This window comes from Haliotis asinina, chromosome 16 (genome assembly GCF_037392515.1).
Source record: "Haliotis asinina isolate JCU_RB_2024 chromosome 16, JCU_Hal_asi_v2, whole genome shotgun sequence".
NCBI lineage: Eukaryota > Metazoa > Mollusca > Gastropoda > Lepetellida > Haliotidae > Haliotis > Haliotis asinina.
The window spans coordinates 46,865,728-46,888,886 of NC_090295.1; the positions used below are offsets into that span (position 1 = coordinate 46,865,728).

Consider the following 23,159-nt stretch of genomic DNA (forward strand, 5'->3'; position numbering starts at 1 on the left):
TGTGCGGCTGAAAATGAGGGAGGAAGAGAGGGTGGGAGTAAGTCACCTTGAATGTAGTATTTGAGAACAGTATTTAAATCACAGCTTATGGTTCAGTTACCTTGTGCTCATTTGGGAGGAAAGGAGAAGAAATTAATACAGAAAGAGGGAGGATAGAAAGAAAAGTGTGAGAGAGAAGGAGATGGAGAGAGGAAGAGGGAGGATGAGGGCAGTGGGGAGAACAAGAGAAAAGTGATCATATATAAGGGGAGGTAACTCCCATTGACCTGGTCAGGGGGCAGCAACGTGTGGAAGTGAGCCGGCAGACGTGAACGCTTTAGGTTATCAGCCTTCAGGATTTCCTCCAGGATCACCAGGTAGTTGTTCCTGTTCATGAACTGGCCTGACACAGCGATGGTCTCCTCTACATTGTAAGCCTGCAATACAGATTCCCTGACAGACTGAGAAAGGGGAGAAAGGGGATGACTTTAGTTTAACGCCAAACTACTCCAGCTATATGGTAGCAGTCTGAAAACAAATGAGTCTGGACCAGACAATCCAGTGATCAACAGCATGAGGATTTATCTACACAACTGAGATAAAATGACATGTATCAAGCATGTGCAAGGCAATGAGTCTGACCACCTGATCCCGTCAGTTAGACCTTATGACAGCATGGGCCACTGAAGATCAATTCTAATGGGTTGTGAGGGAGAGGAGGATGTAAATATAACAATAACAACAGCGACGAACAGGGAAGGAAAAGGGAGGGACGGGGTACAAACAGACCAATTACAAATACACCCTCATGAAGACCTGATAATTTACACCCTACATTGCTCTGTATGACTCTTAGTTCAATGAAGGTAACTCGGTGTTTTAGACCTGAGTGTGACATACCTGGTGGAACCAGCCTGAGGGAATGACCAGGAACTCGCCAGGATTCTGATCAAACTCTATGTAGTGTGCCTTCTTGTACTGGGGATACTTGTTGTAGTCCTCACTGTCAAATGTGTCAATCGGGCTGAAACATTTACACATCACAATCAGAGAATATATCAAACACACTCTATTTCAGAGATTTATTGTTAGCCTGTGCCAAGTGAGATGGTTTGGTCTTGTTTGACTTTTCAAAAAACTAATATCATGGAGGTGGGAGCCAGATAGGGCTTCACACGTTCCCCAAATGTTGAGAACCAAAAACAGGGTTTGCAGATGACGTGCCAACACTTCAACCACTGGGCTACCCTACCGTCACTCTCTTGCTTGTAACATTTCATATTATTCTGGTGTGATCTGTCTTTTCATTATACAGATATATCGTTTCACAGATATTTTGCAGGGTAAATGCAATATATCTGAATAGTTACCAAATGAGGCTTGCAAGGCAAAAAGGATATATATTGAAATCAGTATGGTGAAATTCTTCTAAATGGCAATATTTGCATGTGTGATACAATACTCCATAAATCAGGCATCATTGGATTTCTTTCTTTCCTTGAGTTCAACTGTCTTTCACAAATAATTCATGATTTTCATATGCGGTACTCAAAAAAACCAAAAAACTAAAGAAATAAAAAAAAAAATTCCATGAAAAGCCTCTCCTTGAACTCTTAAACATGTAAAAAAGATGTTACCACATCGCTTTGATGAAGCTTGTGTTATTTTCTTTGCAAAGGTAGAAACCTCAAATTTACTGCAACTTATTTTATATTTTCGTCATTCTTTCATTATAATGATTAATAAAATTTACAAAACTGAAGTCTGGTAAATATAAATTTGAGAACAGAAATACGAAAACATGCATTGAGAGATAGACAGATCAGATCACATTGCAAGTGACACCAAGAAAGGCAGTGCTGAATGTTTCCATATTCAGTGCTGAATGTTTCCATATTCAGTGCTGAATGTTTCCATATTCAGTGCTGAATGTTTCCAAATTCAGTGCTGCATATCCAGATAGTGTCTGCATTCACAGTATGTAGAGCAGTCTGTGCAATACATAGATTATATCTGTAAACAACATAAACAACACATCAAAAACCGTTCTGCTTGATCAATGGTTCAATGTTTCACAATCAACGTTTTCATCCCCTGCAGGTTACATTTAACAGCACTGCACCAATATTGCAGTATGACGGACAGAAACACAAAGGATATTGCTCATCAGCTGTAACCTCTAAGGTTCAAAAGTTAATCACTCAAATTGATTATTCACATATGAGAGTGGTACACAAAGTCTGCAATCTAGACTACCAGTTTCTTCTAGACTACCAGTTTCCATTTTTTTGGGAAGTCATGGTGGTTGAACAGACTGTACTTTGTGGGCTGGCAATTAGGTGCCCAACTCTGAAGGTGTGGGTTTGAATCCCAGATGGGACTAAATGAAAACAAAGTATTTGAATTTGTACTTTACTAAGAAAGCATAATCACAAATATAACAGGTACCGTATATTACATCTGAGCACTTTCTAAATAGCATTGTGTAATCATAATTTTTCCATATTCATGAGAAGAAGTAGAAATTACTTCGGTATTCTGGACAAATTATGGTTTTTATGGTTCAGGCAAGTGCTGCATAAAGGAAGTAAAAATGAAAACTAAAATCATAGATTGCATACCTGAAATGAAAAATATGTCCACTTTTCTGCAAAACTAAATAGATCCCATAGAGGAAGTACAGGGAGAATACAAAACATGGATGGATAAGACATTGATAGCTAACATTCCATCACAGACAAATAAAGTAGGCAAAGAAAGATATATACAGTCAATACATTCATAATACCAAACACACCCTGCACAAAGTTACCCACAGTACTAAATAACAAAAGTGTTCATTTATTTTTTTGACATCTCAGTCCTGACAGTACTGAAGTTACACAACAGTAACCTGTATGAATCAGAGTTTGAGCCAGGCCAATCACTGGCCGATTGTGGGAGTTTCAACGGGACAGTGTCAATCATCCAGCTGAAGATATTTACTGAACCTTGCAAACAAAGTGATGTCCTATGACACTTACAACTGTTTCATGGTCAGTTTGTAAAATTGGGGTCTTGTTTCTTGACTTATGTGTCCAGGGTCCCTCTTTAAATATTATGTGTATATTTGTATATATTTGTAGATCATGATCTGAGGTTTGGAAGTCATACCTACTCAGGTATTTTTGTGCAGAGTATGTGCATAGGCACCATGGAAGTGGCGCATCAGCTGCGAGTCATGTTCACATATATTTGTGTATATATACATACCACAACACATTCCATTCTTATCCAATTAAAAGAAACAAAATGGGGTCAGACATCTCCAACACCCGTGACATTAATTCAGAATTTCGCCACCTGTCACCAGACAGCTGTTCACATGCCCATCTGTCTTATCTTACATTCAAATACTTTTGAGCAAACAGCTAAGTAAGTCAACTCTAATCAGAATACCATATTTAATACATAAATCTCATAATGCTGTTACATACATGCCACAAACACAAAAGACCTTAACACCTTTGCATGATTTTGCATAAAAGAAATGGTAAGAAAGTTTAATTTGAGAAAAATTAGAAAACAATTTGTACAACCTCCTCTTGAGTCAAGAACGCACAAGTAATTCCATTTGATAATTTCCAAATTTCTGTATACATAGCAACACTTTCTAAATTGTTTCTAAATTCTAATTGTGCCATGGGAACTTAAACTTTACTGGAGTTGTCCGTTTATAACATTTGATTGTTATTTATTTAAAAGGGATTCAGTGTCATTTCTCTGAACAAAACAAATACTTTTGCATTTATTTTTATGTAACAATTCTTCACTCTAAAACACAGCCCACTCCTACCAACTGTGTACTATTTCCTGACTGGCTCATTGAATTATTGAGTTCAACAATTTCATTGATTTCTTGTTGTCGTCGTGAACTGAACTGCTCAGTCAATGACTAAACAAGCAGTCCGAAAGGTCACTATCATTTACTTTTTATTGATTCATAACATGTTACTACAACATATTTTTAGAAAGGCACAAAAATGAGTGTGCATATTTTAAAAAAATCAGTTATGCAACTTTGCACACCATTGGACATGGTGTAGACACTCTGTAGACATGATGTGGATAACATGATTTGCACATTTACCATTATCTATATCAATAAATGTAAATCAACCCTGAACAAAGAATATTCAAATGTGAGCAATTTTACCAGCATTCCAATGTTTGCACAGAAGGAAAGCTAAAATATGAGAAACCATTTGTTGGAAGTGTTGTGATACTTGACAAGACATTAGTACACCAGTCATGCAGCACGATGGTGCTCACATCTACCCACAACACATGCACAACACGATTCACAACACCGCAATAAAAGTACCTATTATATTTCCTACACTCAAGTGGAAACCCACACATTTTGTTGGGTTTTACCGACAAAAGATGGTCCTGTCCTGGAGGAAACAGCTTGAAAAACAGAACAAAACCAGTTTCCATAAATGTCACATCCAGCGACCAAGTGAAATGTGTTTAAAGTCCCTGTGAAAAATATTTCAGATATGTCACTGCATGTCAAATTGATATTGATGCCCTATATATTTCATCAGGGCTCCAGATAATTTTTAAACATCATGACTATGTAGTCCTTGTTTTTTCAATATAGGAACTCAAACCCTTAAAGCACATTTACAGACTGAATGGAGTGTAATAGAGTATGAGTAATCTTGTATTTCATTTCATATTTGCACCTCTACATTGCAACGTTTGTGTAAAGAGATTAGTAAACAGAATATTTTTTCAAATATACACGTCCATAAATGATTCTAAGACCATACACCATTGCATACACTATTATCTGCTACGTTGTCTACGTTCCTACTGAATGGTGCATATTTTTTATCCGTACATACGCTGCTACATTCGAAGGTTTCGAATTAACTATCATAGGTTTCTGTTATAAAGACAAGAAATTAGGGGTACAGAGATAAAACTTTAATTATGAAATAAATCCATGCTCATTGTACCATGATTCATCACCCAACTATTATCTAAAACAGTTAGCAACACTAAATAAATGTAGATAGTGTCATGATCCATCACCAACTATCCTCTAAAACACTTATCTAAAACACTTAGCAACACTAAATCCATGTAGATAGTGCCATGATTCATCACCCAACTATCATCTAAAACACTTAGCAACACTAAATCCATGTAGATAGTGCCATGATTCATCACCCAACTATCATCTAAAACAGTTAGCAACACTAAATCCATGTAGATAGTGCCATGATCCATCACCCAACTATCATCTAAAACAGTTAGCAACACTAAATCCATGTAGATAGTGCCATGATCCATCACCCAACTATCATCTAAAACAGTTAGCTACACTAAATAACAGTGCCATAATCCATCACCCAACTATCATCTAAAACAGTTAGCAACACTAAATCCATGTACATAGTGCCATGATCCATCACCCAACTATCATCTAAATCAGTTAGCTACACTAAATAACAGTGCCATGATCCATCACCCAACTATCATCTAAAACAGTTAGCTACACTAAATAACAGTGCCATGATCCATCACCCAACTATCATCTAAAACAGTTAGCTACACTAAATAACAGTGCCATGATCCATCACCCAACTATCATCTAAAACAGTTAGCTACACTAAATAAATGTAGATAGTGCCATGATCCATCACCAACTATATCCTGTAATAAGCATATTAAACATATCTGTACTTGACATGCCCTTTCAGAATATATTCGTTTCTGCTATTAATAATTTGATATGGCCATATCACACACCATATTTCCACCACAGGTGTCATTGCTTGGAACTATTTTCTATCAATATGACTCAAGTATTCTAACATACTTTCTCAAGTAATAATAAAATTAATTATTCTGTATAAGTATAGATAAACTGCAGAAAGAAAACCTATAAAAATCGTAAATCTAATGCTTAACATAAAGTTGGTAGATAATGTTTTATGGTGAATCCGAGTTCTGACTTTTCTTCCTAACCATTGTTATCTGGAAAAATGGCAATGTTTATGAAACAGTGAATAAATTATTCAGCATCACTATTCATAAATATCAGACAAATACTGCACTCACATTTAAAATCTGCTGATGTGTCAACATAGAGTAGTTTCTCCTACCTTCCACCTTTTCTTGCCCTTAATGACTGCGTTGGTCCCAGTCCAGTTGTAAGGGTCTATATGGAGGGATGAGCGAGAGTAGGCTGTTCCCCATAACAGCATACAATCCCATGGACGGATCTCTTGCGGAAATAAGTTGAAAAAGTTCTCTGTTGTGTATGTCTGCAAAATAAAATTGAAAAAAAAAACTAAAAAATATTTGACATAGCTGAAAGATATATCCCTACACCCTTGTGATTCTTTAAACACAAGACAAGCTGACTGAGAATAGTTGAAGATTTGAACACACCATGCACATCACTCAGGAAATGAACTGATTTCTCAACCAAGGACTGCTCAGACCAAGCCTTGGATAGCTTAGAATACTAGGGATGTGAGCGAAAACTGAAAGTCTTTCATTTGGTGTAGATGAGACCATTCTCAACACGTGCTCATTATTCAGTGATTGGCAGTTGTCATTTGGAAAAATTAGCTCTACCAATCTTTTGACATATTGCTAATTCGTCAATTCTGAGTGAGTGAGTGAGTGAGTGAGTGAGTGAGCTTAAAAGTTTGGTTTTACGCTAATTTGGCAATATTCCAGTAATATCATGGCAGGGGACACCAGAAATGGGTTTCACACACTCTATTCGAGTGGGGAGTGGGAAAGTCAAATCTTAGCCCAGAAAACTAGAGGTTAACAGCAGGAGAAGCGATTCATGTCTTTTCAAACATGATTCATTCAATATTCGGTTACATATTAAATCATAGCGACTGAACGAGAGGGAGAGCTGGGGAAACAGCATTTCTGCTGGACAGCATGTCAACTTAATAGGAAAACTGAAGTGGGGTTAGATGTTTATCACTTCAGTAAAACAACAACTGCAGTGAACTTGAGACACCAAGAAACATCATAATCAGGAATTTGAACCAATGATCACAGTCTTCTGATACTCTAAAGGGAGATAACTCTGCACAGCAATCTTCCAGCACGGTAGACTATGGGGAAGCCCCAGCCCCTAATTACATTATTAAGGTAAATACATACATATAAAAATATGTAAAAAATATGACTGTTTTCTCACACTTGTCTGAACTTGTTTATACAGGTCAGGTCGCAGAGGAAGGAACAGTTCATCCTCCAGATAGGTCCAGGTGGTCGGAGAACTCTCCTCGATATGTTGCAGAAACAATTTCAGTGGCAAGGCAAGACTTGAAGCCTGGTTCAGTTTACCCTGGAGAGAAATCGTAATAATTGAGAGTGAGACTTGTAGTCATTTTCCAACAAGATCCTCCTTGAGACAGCAGGAAATGACTTGACACTGTACCCATGTTGAGAAATGTGGGCCACTTGAGTCGTCCTGTGCAGTGTTTCCCCACTGCGCCAGACATAAAACAGTTACTGGGTCAATGAAGCTCCCATTCTTTATATCTAATATATCTATATATCTAATCTTCAGAGAAACATTGGGAGATTATTATCTGAACAGCTGAACTGAGCAAATCTAGACCTTCTTCAATAAAGGTTTTAGAACTGCAGAAAGGGTTTGGTAGTGTGGATTGTGTGACTTTGTGAATGTCAAAACCAGCTTTATTACAAATGCTAAATATGGTGAAAGAGCTCTGAACAAACAGACAATTTACACAGTACAGTGCTTATGAGCACCATACACAAGTTAAATTTGTCATCAGACATTGAGCGACAGATACATAGTTCAAACATAGAACTCTTTCAGGGTCAGTTACTCTTCAGTTATTCACCTTTTATACATGACCGTAACATGCATATCAAATGTCAAACGTCATTCACCTGACGGTGTGAGGATATTCTACGAAAACTAGTGGTCCTCATAATAAAGACGTTGACATCCATAAAACTCTCTTTCTAATGTGTATCACTTAAGACTAGCATTTAACAGGCTGTTTAATATTAGTGCCAGACTGCAGCATCTGCCACAGGAAACATTTGGAAAGATGTTGACCACATTCCAGTTGGATTCATGGCTATGATACCAGTCACTTGATTGTCTGGTCAGGTTTTTTTTGTACACATATATGAAATACATATTGCTGAACATGGCATTTTATCAATAAAGATAGTGACTGAATGTCCTCCATCTCCAATGGTCAAAGGGGCTGTGAGGTGGCCTAGTGGATAAAGCATTTGCTCATCACACTAAGGACCTGGGTTCGATTCCCCAGATGGGAATCATGACTCAAGCCCATTTCTGTGTGCCCTGCTGTGATATTGTTAAAGGCAGCATAGAACTCACTCACTCACTCACCCTAAGGGTCACAGAATATCATGACACCATTGCCAAGTATAGTATAACTCAACATTCAGCAGGCTTGCAAGGTTTGAAAAGGTTCATCCTTTATACAAACACTGTGTCCAGATATTAAAGCTGGTACTGTTTACAATATATTGGAAGCTGACACTTGTGTGACCATTCCGCATTTAGTTGAAACCCTTGGCATCATGTATGAAAATTGAAAACATTAGAATCAGTTTTGTTCTTATGATGATGTAATCTGCAATGATGTAGTCTCCAAAACAAGCCCTTTCATGCACTTTAATATATAACTTTGAGTCTTGCAGACGTCTGCCTACCACAAACACATAAAATGTTTTTTGCATATTTTGTTTCCCGAAGTCTGTGATGCATTTGTTGCAGATATGCACTTATGTACCAAGATAAAGCGTCAAACAAAATAGGGATCATGAGACAAACCATGATAGCAAACCAATTTGCTTGAGGCTGACAGACAGACACAAAAACATTTGCATTTATATCATTGCCGTTGTGAGGCTGACTACTTTCTGATGTCCCCTCGTACTCACATGGACGGCTTTCATGACAACTCTTTCCTCGCCATAATTGTTCACAAAGTAGTCCTTGGTCCAGTTGACTGCCTCCCATTTCTGGATGATGTCAGTGATAAGTACAGGCCTTGAAAACAAATGGAAGACCTGAGGATACATTTATCATGTTCCAAGCTTGACATGTTCAATATCTTCAGGGTATATGCTATGAAAAATTTCTACTGTACCATGTATGCATCTATGGCTCAGTTTGATGACTTCATTACCTCCCTTGGCTGGCTGTTTATCTGTAGATGCTGGGTATAGTGCAGATTTATGAGAATGTATACCCTGGAGATATGAATACATGCAAACACCTAGTTGCGGGTACAGCAATGTGCAGTAAACTTGGACAAAGTACTGTGACTATGTGTCCTAGTCCACCCAGCTGTGAAATGGGTACCTCGATAGGATGAGACAGCTACAAATGCCTCGGTGTGCTTAGAGGCAGCACGAGTTGTATACTCCCCCCCAGGGAGTTGAGATTGATAATACAGGTCCACTGATATTGACATTCAATGATTGGAGGAAATAGGAAATATATGTCAGCACCATGAACAAGCACTAGATGCCAGGAAATGTGCGCTTTATAAATATCCTATAATAATAATAAAAATAATAACAAGGTACTTGCTTCATACAACAAATATATCCTGTTCATACCTGGAATCTCAATGAAGACAATTTCTATAGAACAAGGCGAAAACCTACCATTTTCCGTCATACACATCCCAGAATTCCTCCAACTTCAGGCCGGAGCGACGGTCAATACCAGCGTCATTGTATTTAAAAGCATACTTTTGCATATTTTCATCACGAGTAGCGAACGCTTCCTGAAAGTCAAACACATAAGGACTTGTAGACAGATTCACGGGTGTGTCAACCTGTTTCTCCTGAAGCAGTTCTGGCCACTGTATGTGCAGGCAGATTCCCATGACGGTTGCCAGGATACCACAGAATGGTCCCCATGTCTGGACAGAACTCTTGCTGGAACTGGTCAGTTTGCCTGGTGGCACCCCTACTCTCTTTGTTCTACTCATTTTGTTGGATCCTGAAATATAAAAACAAAGAATTTAACATTTTGAGTCCAAGTTTGCAGGTTACTATAGCCCCCATGTCAAGTACACTGCACCTAGAAGTGTTCAGCTTCAACACCTACCTCTACGTAATGTTTAAAAGTTAATATGATGATAAAAGTAAATCTTATTATTATCATATAAGTATTATTGATGTAGGTAACTAAAAGACAAGGACCCCTGTGGAACAACAATTGACGACAAACTAAATAATATGACAAGAGACCATACACCGATATATCGGTATATGGTCCCTGCTACGACCAGGAAATACTGGATTGTGATTGGTTAATTAAAGTCATTCAGGGGGACATAATTATGTTTATATAACTCTGATTTTCCAAAACAATACTACTTTTTTTCAAATCTTAATAATGCAGTTATAGCAGAATGAACATAAACACATCGTGATGGAAAATGACAGGTAAAAACAAAATTGTAATTAGATTTAAACCTGAACAAATTTAGAGCTATTATAATTTCATCTTACACCTCTGATTGTCCAACAAAGTATCTCCTCGATATCTCCTCGGTATACGTTCCGATAAGTCTCCACTATACCCTGGACGCATCTACCGCTCTGCCAGATAAATTTATTACCTCCCTTGACTGTCTTTTCATCCAGTCAGGTGTCTACGCTGGGAAGTTGAGCGAACCAATCACAACTCACTTTCGTTTTTTGAATTATCTAACCGATTATACTTGGCAACAGAAACAATGCAGAGGTTCTCTGGAAGAGATAGAAGGCGTTCTTGCATATGTTGTTTTAAAGTTTCGGACCTGTCAATTAGTATGATTTCCCTAAAATCTGGAACGCACTGCGAGCAAACCTTCACAGTTGCGACCGCTACCTTTGTTGACACTGTCAGAAGGCGGAGCCAGCAAAGGGAGGTAATAAATTTATCGGGCAGAGCGGTAGATGCGTCCAGGGTATAGTGGAGACTTTCAATCAAAACAAAAGGATGTAAGTTACCTTATTATCTATTAACACAATGTCGGTGTGTGAATATCCCTTTTAGCAGAGGACAGCAACTACAGACATTACAAACCATGAGTGAGTGAGTGAGTGAGTGAGTGAGTGAGTTCAGTTTTACACCGCACTCAGCAATATTCCATCTATATGGCGGCGGTCTGACAATAATAGAATCTGGACCAGACAATCCAGTGAACAACCACATGAGCCACGATCTGCGCAATTGGGAACCGTTGACATGTGTCAACCATGTCAGCGAGTCTGACCACCCGATCCCGTTAGTCGCCTCTTACGACAAGCATGGGTTGCTGAAGGCCTATACCCCTGGACCTTCATGGGTCCCATGAAACGGTGGTCTTGCTGTATCAGCTGTACTATGTGCTGCCATGATATGGTGGATGAAGAGTATTTGTTTGTGTGACAGATGAATGCTGTCAAATGCCTGACACTAGATAGAAGTGGACATGTAGTTTAGATACATTAGAAGAATCATTCAGATTGGTGTCCAGAGGCTGTAGTGATTCCATAAAGGAGTGAGGGACATAGTTATATGCAGCACTCAGTAATATTCAAGCTATATTGTGGAGGTCTGTAAATAACCAAGTCAAGATAAAACAAGCCTGACAGTGGTCAGCAGCATGACCATCAATCAAAATGGGAGTTGATGACATGTGTTAAGTCAGTGAGTCTGACCATCCGATCCCATTAGTTACCTCTTACGACAGACGAGGCTTACTCAATCTTCACAGGTATGTAATTTCATCGGCCTCACAAAATGGCTGTGACTGCTGTGCTACAGACACAGTGTTCCAAATGTTTAGCAAAGCAGTATAGGAGATTGTAGACATTATGTCACCATATGTCTTCCTAGGTAATAATAATCAGTTATTCAACAGGTTGAAAGAAACACATTCCCAAATAGATATTTGATGAGGATGTTTTGTTTGACAAGATTCCACTATGCTACCATGGATATGCTAGCTCACAGGTAAGGTAATCTGAACATCATGCCTTGCTGTAACACAAGATGTGTACTTCATTGCAGCTTGAAGAAAGGTGGTGCACATGAGCAGTTAGTAAAGAATCTTCAAATACTGATTGAAAACTGAAAACCTGGAAAAAATAGCTTAAATGCTACAAAAAATCATATCCCTGTGTCTTTAAGATATCAGATTTATCAACAATTTTCAATATAAAATTTAAATCTACACATCATACCTTGAAAGTCTGATGCATTTGGCCGATGTAATGGACATAATAACAATAACAATCACAGGAGTGATTCTCCATACATCTTCCAGGAGTATAAGACCACCTCTGCTGGGGTTCATCTGATCTCACAAACATGTGGGTCCCCCCACACCCTCTATTATTTGTCTCAGAGGGTCACTGCAGGCAGTACAAGGTTCCTGTGAAGTAACATGGTGGGGAGTTGTATGGTTTGATAATTTCTTTCAGAGCCTGGAATGAATTATTGATCATATGGACTGATGACTGAAATCATGCATGTAACTGCTCTGGAAGAAATAACCAAACCCTGCGAAAAATTATAGATGTGTTGTCGTTACAATGAATAATATTGAGCGTCACTCAGGATGCAGTGATTTTTTCCTGCATCTATTCTCTATATATGTTCTTTCTGGACACGTTTGCAGATAAAACCCTGCATCTGTTAGAGAGATGATAAAGGACAGTCAAACAGTTTCAGTTTCAGAAACTGACAAAAATGAAGGATCTTCGCAACATACGTTTCTTTTCTTTCTTCACCATATTCCAGCCCAGAGATCAGAATTTCACAAACTGTACAGCTCACCAACACAAGATTTGTGACTTCTCGAGGTTGTATTCAGACTGACAGAATTAACCCATCTGCACCATGAGGGACAAAGAGTTGTCTCCCCTTGAGACAGCAGCCTGTCAAAGGATTCCAACAGTTCTCTCTAATTAACTCTGGTCAGTAAGATTACCATCTGTTACATATCTAATCTTGGAGCGTCAGCTTCAGGTTTGTCCTAATACTGCTTTGAACATCATGTCAGTCATACTATGGGACAGCTCTGGTGGGAGGTACCTAAAGTAGGGCTGACTATCTATATGGAACATACAGATCAATAAATGCATTGAAGTATTGATTGATTATTGAAAAATACTGGGGACATAACCAAAAATGCCAATAATGTCTGAAAGAAATGAATATATTTCACATCACTGGCAAGTGGTGGCTGGTTTTTTCAAGGGTTATTAACAAACACTCCTGAATATAGCTTAGAACCACAGAAGTTTGTGTATTGTATGACCAAAATGAAGCTTTTTTTCTATCAGAAAAGTCATTGTACAATATTACCAATAACAACATTTCCAAAATCATTAATAATTTTTCCTGTCAAAAGTATTTCCGATTATTAGCTGGCCTTTACCTAAAGTGTAAACATCACAGCAATTTGTAGTGTATGAAATCTTACTGGTGGACAATCAGACAAAAATTCAAACTCACATTCATTATCAGGTTCACGACCCTGCTTTAGAGGATGGATAAGTTTTGCTTGAGCTACTTTGTCCTTGGTGGTTTCGTGACTAATTGAACTATAGCCTCAAAGCAATCATCCATCACTTAATGGCCAATGTGGCCTTCACAGTGCAAACTTAAGATTGAGAAAACACTATCAAACTCGAGTTTGAGAAAGTGAACACTCCAACAACCTACCATCAACAGCAATGGAAGAATGGCAAAACGGCTGTCCAGAAGTAGGATCGGTCTGTATTCTAACCAACATTTCCATCAAACGTTTGGAATGTTGTCAGAAGCGTGTTCTTCAGAGATATCCAATTTTGCAGTAAACGATCGTGTGATTTTTGGTCAACTCAACATGTGTTTGACTTGTGAAAATCCAAGTTTGGCAACTTTTGAAATTATAACATAATGTGTTAGCAAACATTAGTTTGCTGTGTGAAGGCTGAATAAGAGATGTATTTAGAATACACAGCAGGGGCGCAGTGGGCGAGCTGGCTACAGCGCCAGGCTAGTGATCCAACGAGGTTGAGGTGCTGGGATCGAGTCCACCTGCAAATGCATGTAAAAACCTTGGAGTCAACTTTGTGTGCAGACTCTTTCCGTGTTGTCAGAAGCAATAGTGTACAGTATACAACCCTGTGCACTTGAAAGAACCGACAAATCCGTTGGTATATGACCAGATGGTGGCCATGCGAATACATGCAAACATCTAGTTGCGGGTACAGCAATGTGCAATAAAGTTGGACAAAGTACTGTGACTATGTGTCCCAATCAAACCAGCTGTTAATGCGTACCTTGTTAGGATGTAGCAGCTACTAATAACTCGGAGTGCCTAGAGGCAGCAAGAGTTATATACTCTCCAGGGAGTTGAGACTAATAATATGCTGGGCCATTGATACTGACATCCAATGATTGAGGGAAATATATGTCAGCACCTTGAGCAAGCACTAGTTGCCAAGATACATAAATATTCTAAAATAAAAAATAAAGAACTACTTTCCCTTGGCAGACAAATTTGTTCAGAACTGATTTTCATGAAAAATTTCAACATTCATAAAATTAATGTTCATATGCTGTCAGGAACTTGGGAGTCCAGCCTTGAATATGGATGTCCCAAGCTAATGGCAAATACCATGTTTCACCAAATCGGAAAATATTTCACAGAAGCAATGTTATTCAATAAAAATTTGCACTAAGTTATAAATTAACCAGACACCCTGAAACTTCAATGTATTTCTAAACCAGAATTAAAATATCAGCTACATGAAAATGAATTTTGATAAATAAACTTAAACACATCTTTCGTCCCCTCCAAGTTTTGTTATGTGAATCACTGCATCTAGTCTCCCTTACCTGCCCATAGCGAGAGATGTCTTATGAAGTAAAACACTGCGTACAGTCTAGCATTAGTGATTAATAATCAGGCACAAACAAGAATAGATAAATCATAACAAACACCACTTTTTCTATGTATATTTGTCAATAATAGTTAAAATGATAATTTGCCATTCACTGATGCACAAACATTTTGGAAACTGACACCACAAATATTGATTGACTGGAGCTAGACTACAATACGTGAAGCGAGTCAGATCAATGTGTACACACTTAGAGCCACGCATATCACACCCAGGTCTAACATAAGCTGTTATTCATAGTAATGACTAACAAGGTATGAAACACAAAAAAAAAAATAAACAAAACAAATCTGCCAGACCACAGGGCTGGTAAGATGTAAAACTTGCCAGCAGTGACCAAACCTGACCTGCAGACACATAATTTAGGTTTGTCCGGGTAACGCAGTTTATCATGCAATTGGAACTCATTATTCATTTGTACGAGTGAATTTAGGATGATTTATTGTCCTGAAATTTGAGTATCTTCTTCTACATGGCTACATCATAACTCAACTGTCACGCAGGCAGGTATATTGAATACTGCAATTAATCTATTTCAGATTGTCAAATTCTCATATATTAGTATAACTGTAAAAACGTCCTCAACCTCTGCATGCTTTAAATCATTATATTTTACTATTTGTATCAATGCATGTTGATTCCCTGGAAAACTGATTTCCTGTTTACATTGCTATCAGTTCCTGAGGTCACTTGGCTTTCTTCCAGAGTACTGCATTTACCAGGCTATTTACAAAACATCTTCTCAGCAACATTATAAACATTGTCATAAGATATTCCAACAGGAAGACTGACAAAATTGTTTCTGAGGCATTCATTTTTCACATCAGAAACAACATTAAAATACCACCATCAGTATCATCTATATTGCTAAAGAACAATACATAGGCACTGTCTTCTATGCAAATGAGTTATAAGACTTTATGAGTCAACATTCTTGTTTTTCCAGAGCTGGGTGAAACACAAATTCTTCAACAGCTTGATGGAAAGTGTGCAGCACACACGCACATGTCATCCTATTTCTTTCACCCATTATTTATAAATACTTTTGAGTTCCCTCTTTTGAAGGATGCACTCAACAACACTGTTTAGAAACCTAAAACTGTCAAATAATGTCAACAGCCACTGGCTGTGATGTACATCATTCTGACAATAAGTCTCTGTAAGATTCAGATAAGAGAGTGAATTTGTTTTTATAAGAGTGTAGGCAAAATGGGAACATGCTGAGAACAGCAATGAAATATGGATTACATAACCAATACCCTGGACATTCATTTTTAAGAACTTGTTTTTATCCAATACTATAGGAAATAAACTACTGAACATATCACCATATTCTACACCCAAAAATATCCTCTTCAGGCCCTTCCCAAAACAAGCTATTTCATCTCCACTACCTTGCCTTCATACTCCCCACCCTATATAATATCATGTCTGATATTGTCGTATCGAGTCCGTCCAAGGTATGATACCCATGGACGATAACATGTTTATCATATCATATGATGTCATGTTTTAGTATAGATTTATTTTCCGTTGTCAAGCAAGACTTTAAGGCAAGATACTTTATGTAAGATATCTTCTTTATAATATTAAGAAGCTGTGTCTTATACCATCATCATGCCAAACAAATCCATACGAAAACATCTCATCATGACATCATACAGAAGTTGTAATCCATAAAATATCTTGCGTTCATTGTCAGTCACCAACTTCTACAATGCCAATCAAACAGGTGTAGGTTACTATAGAACTTGAGTGCCTGAGATGAATGTATGTTATTGATCAGTAGAAACACCTTTGAAACAAGAGCCCATATTATCTACCAGGGTGCAGACTGGACCAGATGCATTTCATTATCAGTCAGGGTGCGATTTTGCTATGTACACCCTGTGCATGTTCAACATGGCTTGTGCATGTTGCCTTTAGTAACAAGTTGCATCTTGTACAGGTAACAATAAATCTTGTACAGGTAACAATAAATCTTGTACAGGTAACAATAAATCTTGTACAGGTAACAATAAATCCTCATAACATCTTATGTTTTAATTGTTAATAGGGAAGGAAGTGTCTGGATGAGAGTGAGCGAGTGAGTGAGCGAGCGAGGGAGGGAAGGAGTGTGTGTGTTTTACTTTGCTTTTTATAACATCCCAGTAATATCGATCACCATGGGTGACACTAGAAAAGGGCATCACACATTGTACCCATGTGGTAAATCAAACCCCCGTCTTTGGAGTGACAAGTCAACACTTTAACCACTCCACCCTCCCATCATCCCTGGAAGTATCAAGACTTGTCTCAAGCATAAACATTTGTGTATTCATTAGTCACTTTCGTAGCAGTAATCACATAACTGACACTCATAAACAAAGGTAAAGAAAAATTGAATCAGAATCATTCAACATTATGACGTCATGTGATCGGGTTCTGTTGAATGCATTATTACCTTACAATGAGTACTTTTTAGGAAAATTGGACGATAAGAATTTATTCTACGTTTTACAACCAGTGACATCATTTTGTGCAACAACTATAATGTTGATGGTGCTGCCAAGCCCATAAACGAGGTTGCAGTCAGTGTTGGTAATGTTTGTTGGTAATACCCAGGTAAACTATGACTGAGAGTACATACTGCTGACATTCAAGGATGATTCAAGTCTCAAAGGCAGTCACGCTACAACTAATAATTCACAACTCCTAGTTTATATGAATAATGAGTTGTTGACTTCTTTTATCTGTTTTCATCTCGATTTCATACAAACATCTGTCATGTCTATATCAAAGATGCTATTACCGTCTTTGCCATTTTAAAATTTGGAAGTGCAATGACATTATGTCATTATCTATTTAGTATGTGTTCTTAAATTACTATTAGACAACAGTATCAGGTATATTAAATCTATACATACAAAACTCTACAATTTACAAACCAATAACAGCTGTATTGCAACAGCCAGTCAATGTCTACCTATTCCTCACATCCATGAAAACCGGGATCAGAATTAGTCTTCAGTAGCCCATGCTTGTCGTAAATGGTCTCGTACGGGATCGGATGGTCAGGCTCTCTGACTTGGCTGACATGTCATTGTGTCCAACTTGTGTAGATCAATGCTCATGCTGTTGATCACTGAACTGTCTAGTCCAGACATAGTTATTCACATACTGCTACCATAAAGCTGGAATATTGTTAAGAATGGTGTTAAACATAATAAACAAACAAAATATAAAGGGAGTTCTTAGACCTACAGATAACTTACTAACTACTAACTACTAACATGAATGGTTATAAGGCAAGTGTGTTGACTGTTGACACGTCATTGTATCTCAACGGCTGAGACTGATCCCCTGGATGTAAATCAGTAAAATGTGTGGTCCAGACTTGATTATTCACAGACGTCCATCACAGAGGTAGAATATTGCAGAGTGCAGCTTTAAATGACCAACAGGCTTGCACCTGATGACACGATGTGTAAGTGAACTATGATTGGATACTTCCTGTGCTCATTGTGAGAATGCCAGTTGCTGTTCAGTTTCATTGTCAGGCACCAGGTACATTTACTGACACCTTGCAACATGACCACATACACCATTGAACCTTTTGATTGGGATAAAAAGATTAAGCACTTTAAATATCCCTCTAAAGTATTGTGACAATTATTTTTGTTCATCGTGTATAGATAAAAATATTCTTGTCTTTAGACTGATCAATAAGAATTATCTTTGTGAACCTTGCTTCAACATCAGTATAGCAATGTGAATGATAGAAGTCAGAATAATGGCAGAACCTTTAGAATTCAGCACAACAGTCTCTCGTGAGGACGTTCTCAGTCGTAGGTCACATGTCACTGAGACAGGCAACCAGTTTGTAAGAACCCCTTGGACGCGAAGTCTTGACCTTCGGATTGTTAGCCCAATAGCTAACCAACTGAGCTATGTCCACATTGTTGGACAATGTGCAAATTTAGATAATCATTCCTGTGACATCACGGAAATGAATGGAAAGAGTCGAATAGGTGCACAATTACGAATGTTACGGGTACACTTGATGTCTCAGGCTTTCAATCCACTGACGGTTGCCGAATGGCCCCAATACTATTTGGCACAATTGTTCTATTCCTTAATCTACAAGATACCATGTTGTGTGGAATGAGCCGATATGGTTCGAACTGAAAACGGTTGTTGACGTCAGACATCAGTATCGTGGTGCACGCATAAATGACGTGCTTGTATAAAAATTATTGGGTGCTTTTTTGACAGGAAAGTGTTGTAGGGAACAACAAAGTGTTGTAAGATAATGTGGTCCGCGCTAAGGAGTGAGAGAGACATGGGCATGTCTAGTGACTTCGAATCATTACTGAAAATATGTACATCTAGAGGTGAAAGTGGCTGGAGTGCAAGTCAAGACCCATTTCCATTAGCCCAAAATTTATACATTAAAACGTTTTATCGTCTGCATAACTTTTGACGTTTTTGGACTCCCGTTTTGTGTGTGAACAAAGTATTAAAAACGCAAAAGGAAAACAAATGGTATTCATGCGTCCTGGTCCCGAACCCTAACCCTAACCTTAACCCCTTGAAATAACTCTAATAAATAGAATACATTGACCAAACCAGCACGAAAATGGCTGACGTTTCCACTATAATGCATTCTTACAGCTTCGAAAAATAAATACGAATAAACTCCATTTGATTGTAATGCTGCAAATTACTGAATGACAAACTATCTATGTACATTGGTTTACATTTAAAATTCATTTGATCCAAATAGTTACGTTTGAAACCGAAACATAAAATATACTTATATTATTTAAATTGACCAAAACTGCGAATAATAGAATATAGCAAAATGTGACCGTTCTTACTAAATTTAAAAAATACAAAATATATAAATACACAAAATATAACATCTCAGCACCTCTTAACACAAGGAAATATGACCATACTAGACAAAAAAGAAAAAAATATTTAAAACTGGTGCTTGTGAAAAAATGCACAATTCCACCTGTGAACTATTACTGAAAACTTGCAACATCGTTGGGTTTCTGCAATGACATGGCTGGTAGAGATGAAATATCAGTGAGTGGAGCTTACACGCACTCACTGAGCTTAAAGACTTTGTTGCTATGCTAGCATCAGAGGGCATTGTTTCAAGAACGCGCTTTTGAACAAAATCACCTGCAATTACATAAAAGAGTATTATCACATGTTTTTAAAGTTTGTGGTGCTGTATTCTAAAGGTAGGCCAAATAGTGGCAAGAGTAGTTGTGATGATGATGTGAAAGTGAGTGAGTATGGTTTTATGCCACATTTAGAAATATTCCAGTAATATCATGGCAAGGGACACCAGAAATAGAATTCACACATTGTACCCATGTGAGGAATGTACCCTGGGTCTTCAGTGTGACAAGAGAACGCTTTAACCATTCGGCTACCCCACTGCAACTCTAATGATGGTAGTTATTTTAAGTAGTAGCAGTAGTAGCAGTAGTAGCAGTAGCAGCAGAAATAGTAGTAGTGGTGCTAGAGGCAGCAGCAGCAGCAGCAGCAGCAGCAGCAGCAGTGTAATCCTCAACAACTAGCAAACAACTACTTCATTCTCACAGAGTTTTACCTGGACTTACAAAAGTACATCTGGTTATGCTACAGATACTCATATCTTGTCAACCTTCATGTTAAATATCGATGGTGCTTTTGTATTGAATTCAGCAGGCAAGTTTACTGATATGGTTTTTGCTAACTTGTCAACATTCTGTAAACCAAGTCTGATCTCTATTTGTATACATGCCCAACTTTCATCCCGGATTTTATGTGATGCGAAAACACATTTAAAGTATGCACAAACAAACACATGTAATACAGGGAAAATAAATACTGCATCCTGAGGGATGCACATAGTACTCTCCATACCAAATTCTTGACAAGAAATATAAGGTCCCTATAATCAAAATATTTACTAAACATCAGACTTCTGGCCAGCTATTTTTGAAATGTTTGTAGACCTAAGAACTTCTTAAACTCGTTCTTAACACATTGGGTATGATCAAAGGTAAGAATTCTTTGAGCTACAAACATTTTGAGAATAACTAAGAGCCCTATACACTGCACCATCTAATTTATTAAAGGACCCGCACATTAGTAATTGAGGGTCGTCTCGACCCTCATTCTGAGGGTCAAGGTTAGCCTGTTTCATCTGATTTTCAGTGGCATCAGCACGGATATACAGTTTAAGGCTGGAACGCCAGGTAACCCTGATACCCAGGACAGGTGGGGAATGAGTTAGACCCGAATACCCCCTCTCAATAGCTGAACCTGTTATATCATGTGACTAATAGGTTAAACAATGTGATGTATTAGTCTTTCATGATCAAAAGGTATCGTCTTTGAAAATTTTAATAGACATAATTTACAGCCACCTCTTTTGAATATAATACATGGTCAAGATATTGAAAAACTCAAAATTTAAGTCTCAGAGTTGATGAACATATTGCCACTGCTTGCAAATTTGATGTTAGGAATTAACATAACAAGCACCCAGGCAGGGTAGAGTAATAGTGAGTGAGGCACCTGGGAATAAAATTCGGACCTGTCCCAGCCTGAATACAATTATTCAACCAACACCATGACAAATCTCTCTTGAGATATATCTTGAATGTCAGTCACTGTGAGCACATTTAACATGCTCTTTGATGAGACACAATGTGAATAATATAGTGACACAGCAGAATTCTTCAGTGAAATCACAGGATGCACTGGTCTAAGTGAGTTCAAAAAGTACTGACAACCTATTTACATTTACATGTGTGACACCTAGACAAATTGTCTCTACTAGAATGAGTGAGTGAGTCTGGTTTCAGGTCACTTTTAGCAATATTCCAGTAATATCACACTGGGGACACCAGAAATTGGCTTCACACATTGTACCCATAAGGGAAATCAAACCTGGATCTTCAGCATGATGAGCGAACACTAAATTAACCATCATGCTAACCCTATTTTAACCATTCTTTAATATTCCAGTTTGGTGACAGCAAATAATGAATGCAGAAGGATTTCTACAACACACAAATGAATCACACCAGTCCCAGCACCTATCAAGTCATATTTACCGTATTAAGCAGAGCACTCAGCAACAGGTGCACTAGAACAACTTCCACACTGGCTGGAAGAAATCTTTACAAGCACAGATCCTATAAAGCGAAAAGATTATGTGACAGTTAATGTTTTCTTTTTTACGTAACAAGAAACATGACTGCAGAATTGTTGAAGCCAAGTAACTAATGTTGAAAATATTTCAGTTTCCTGCAAATGTACCCTTTGTGAGACTGTAAAACATGGGATTCAATAAGGTGGTGTGTGTTGTGATGATAAAAAATAACTGAAAATCAATCGAAAGAACAATCAACAGTAATTATCATTTGTGAAAAAACGTACGTTAAATTAATCAGAACAAACAGACATTGAAACTCAACAACATAAAGCTAAGGGCATTGTATTCATAGTTTTGTATTCATCACTAGGGTAAATATTACTGTAACCTGTTTACGTATATATCTATTGTGAACACGAGATATACCGATAGATATTTCAATTCCAGTGTCTTTTTTGCATCAATGCATTTCACTACATGACAGTATTAGCTATTGAAGACGTTAATTAGAAAAATCTGTGGAAAACCCTTTAAACTGGCAATTATAATTCAGTGTAAGAATTTGGTTTTTTTCACAAGCTGCACCAAGTGCAGTTAACAGTCTGATCCATACTGCACCTGAGAGAATAAGACTGCACCATTTTCATTTTGTTGACTTATACAATTTGTAGCAATGACATTAAAATAAAACAATTCAAAATAGTTGGCTTGTTTTCATTTATTCAAGAATGAACAAGCTCAAATGCAAAATACACTTCAACAAAACTAATAAAGAAATTTGTTGCATTAAGCCCCACCCATCTGTTAGCTGAATATTTGTAGAAACTGTGCACGTGGTACAGAGCATCATCCATCACTGACATGTAGGGGATTGACTTTGCAGAGTCCTTTCCTGCTAATTCCAGTCTATGAGAGCAACAGTGTATTGCAACTAGGTGTGGCACTAAAGTTTTGATCCGTGTTGCGACCCCACTCTTGCACCCCATCATTGTTGAAGCACCATCAAAGCACACCCCCACTGAACTGTGTCTCCATTGATCACAGGCAAACCCCAACT

The 23,159-nt window shown here is 37.9% G+C and overlaps 1 protein-coding gene across 1 annotated transcript in view; it reads right to left on the reverse strand.

Moving 5' to 3' along the window:
* Positions 1–23,159, reverse strand: part of LOC137268966 (uncharacterized) — a 40,886-nt gene that overhangs the window by 2,381 nt on the left and 15,346 nt on the right. Inside the window, exons 2-8 of the mRNA XM_067803590.1 lie at positions 9,691–10,030; positions 8,959–9,067; positions 7,202–7,351; positions 6,138–6,299; positions 4,343–4,428; positions 880–1,003; positions 267–416 (exon numbers count right to left, since the gene is read on the reverse strand). Of these exons, the coding sequence (XP_067659691.1) occupies positions 267–416; positions 880–1,003; positions 4,343–4,428; positions 6,138–6,299; positions 7,202–7,351; positions 8,959–9,067; positions 9,691–10,019 (1,110 nt within the window). The 5' untranslated portion in view covers positions 10,020–10,030. The remainder of the gene's footprint in view (positions 1–266; positions 417–879; positions 1,004–4,342; positions 4,429–6,137; positions 6,300–7,201; positions 7,352–8,958; positions 9,068–9,690; positions 10,031–23,159) is intronic.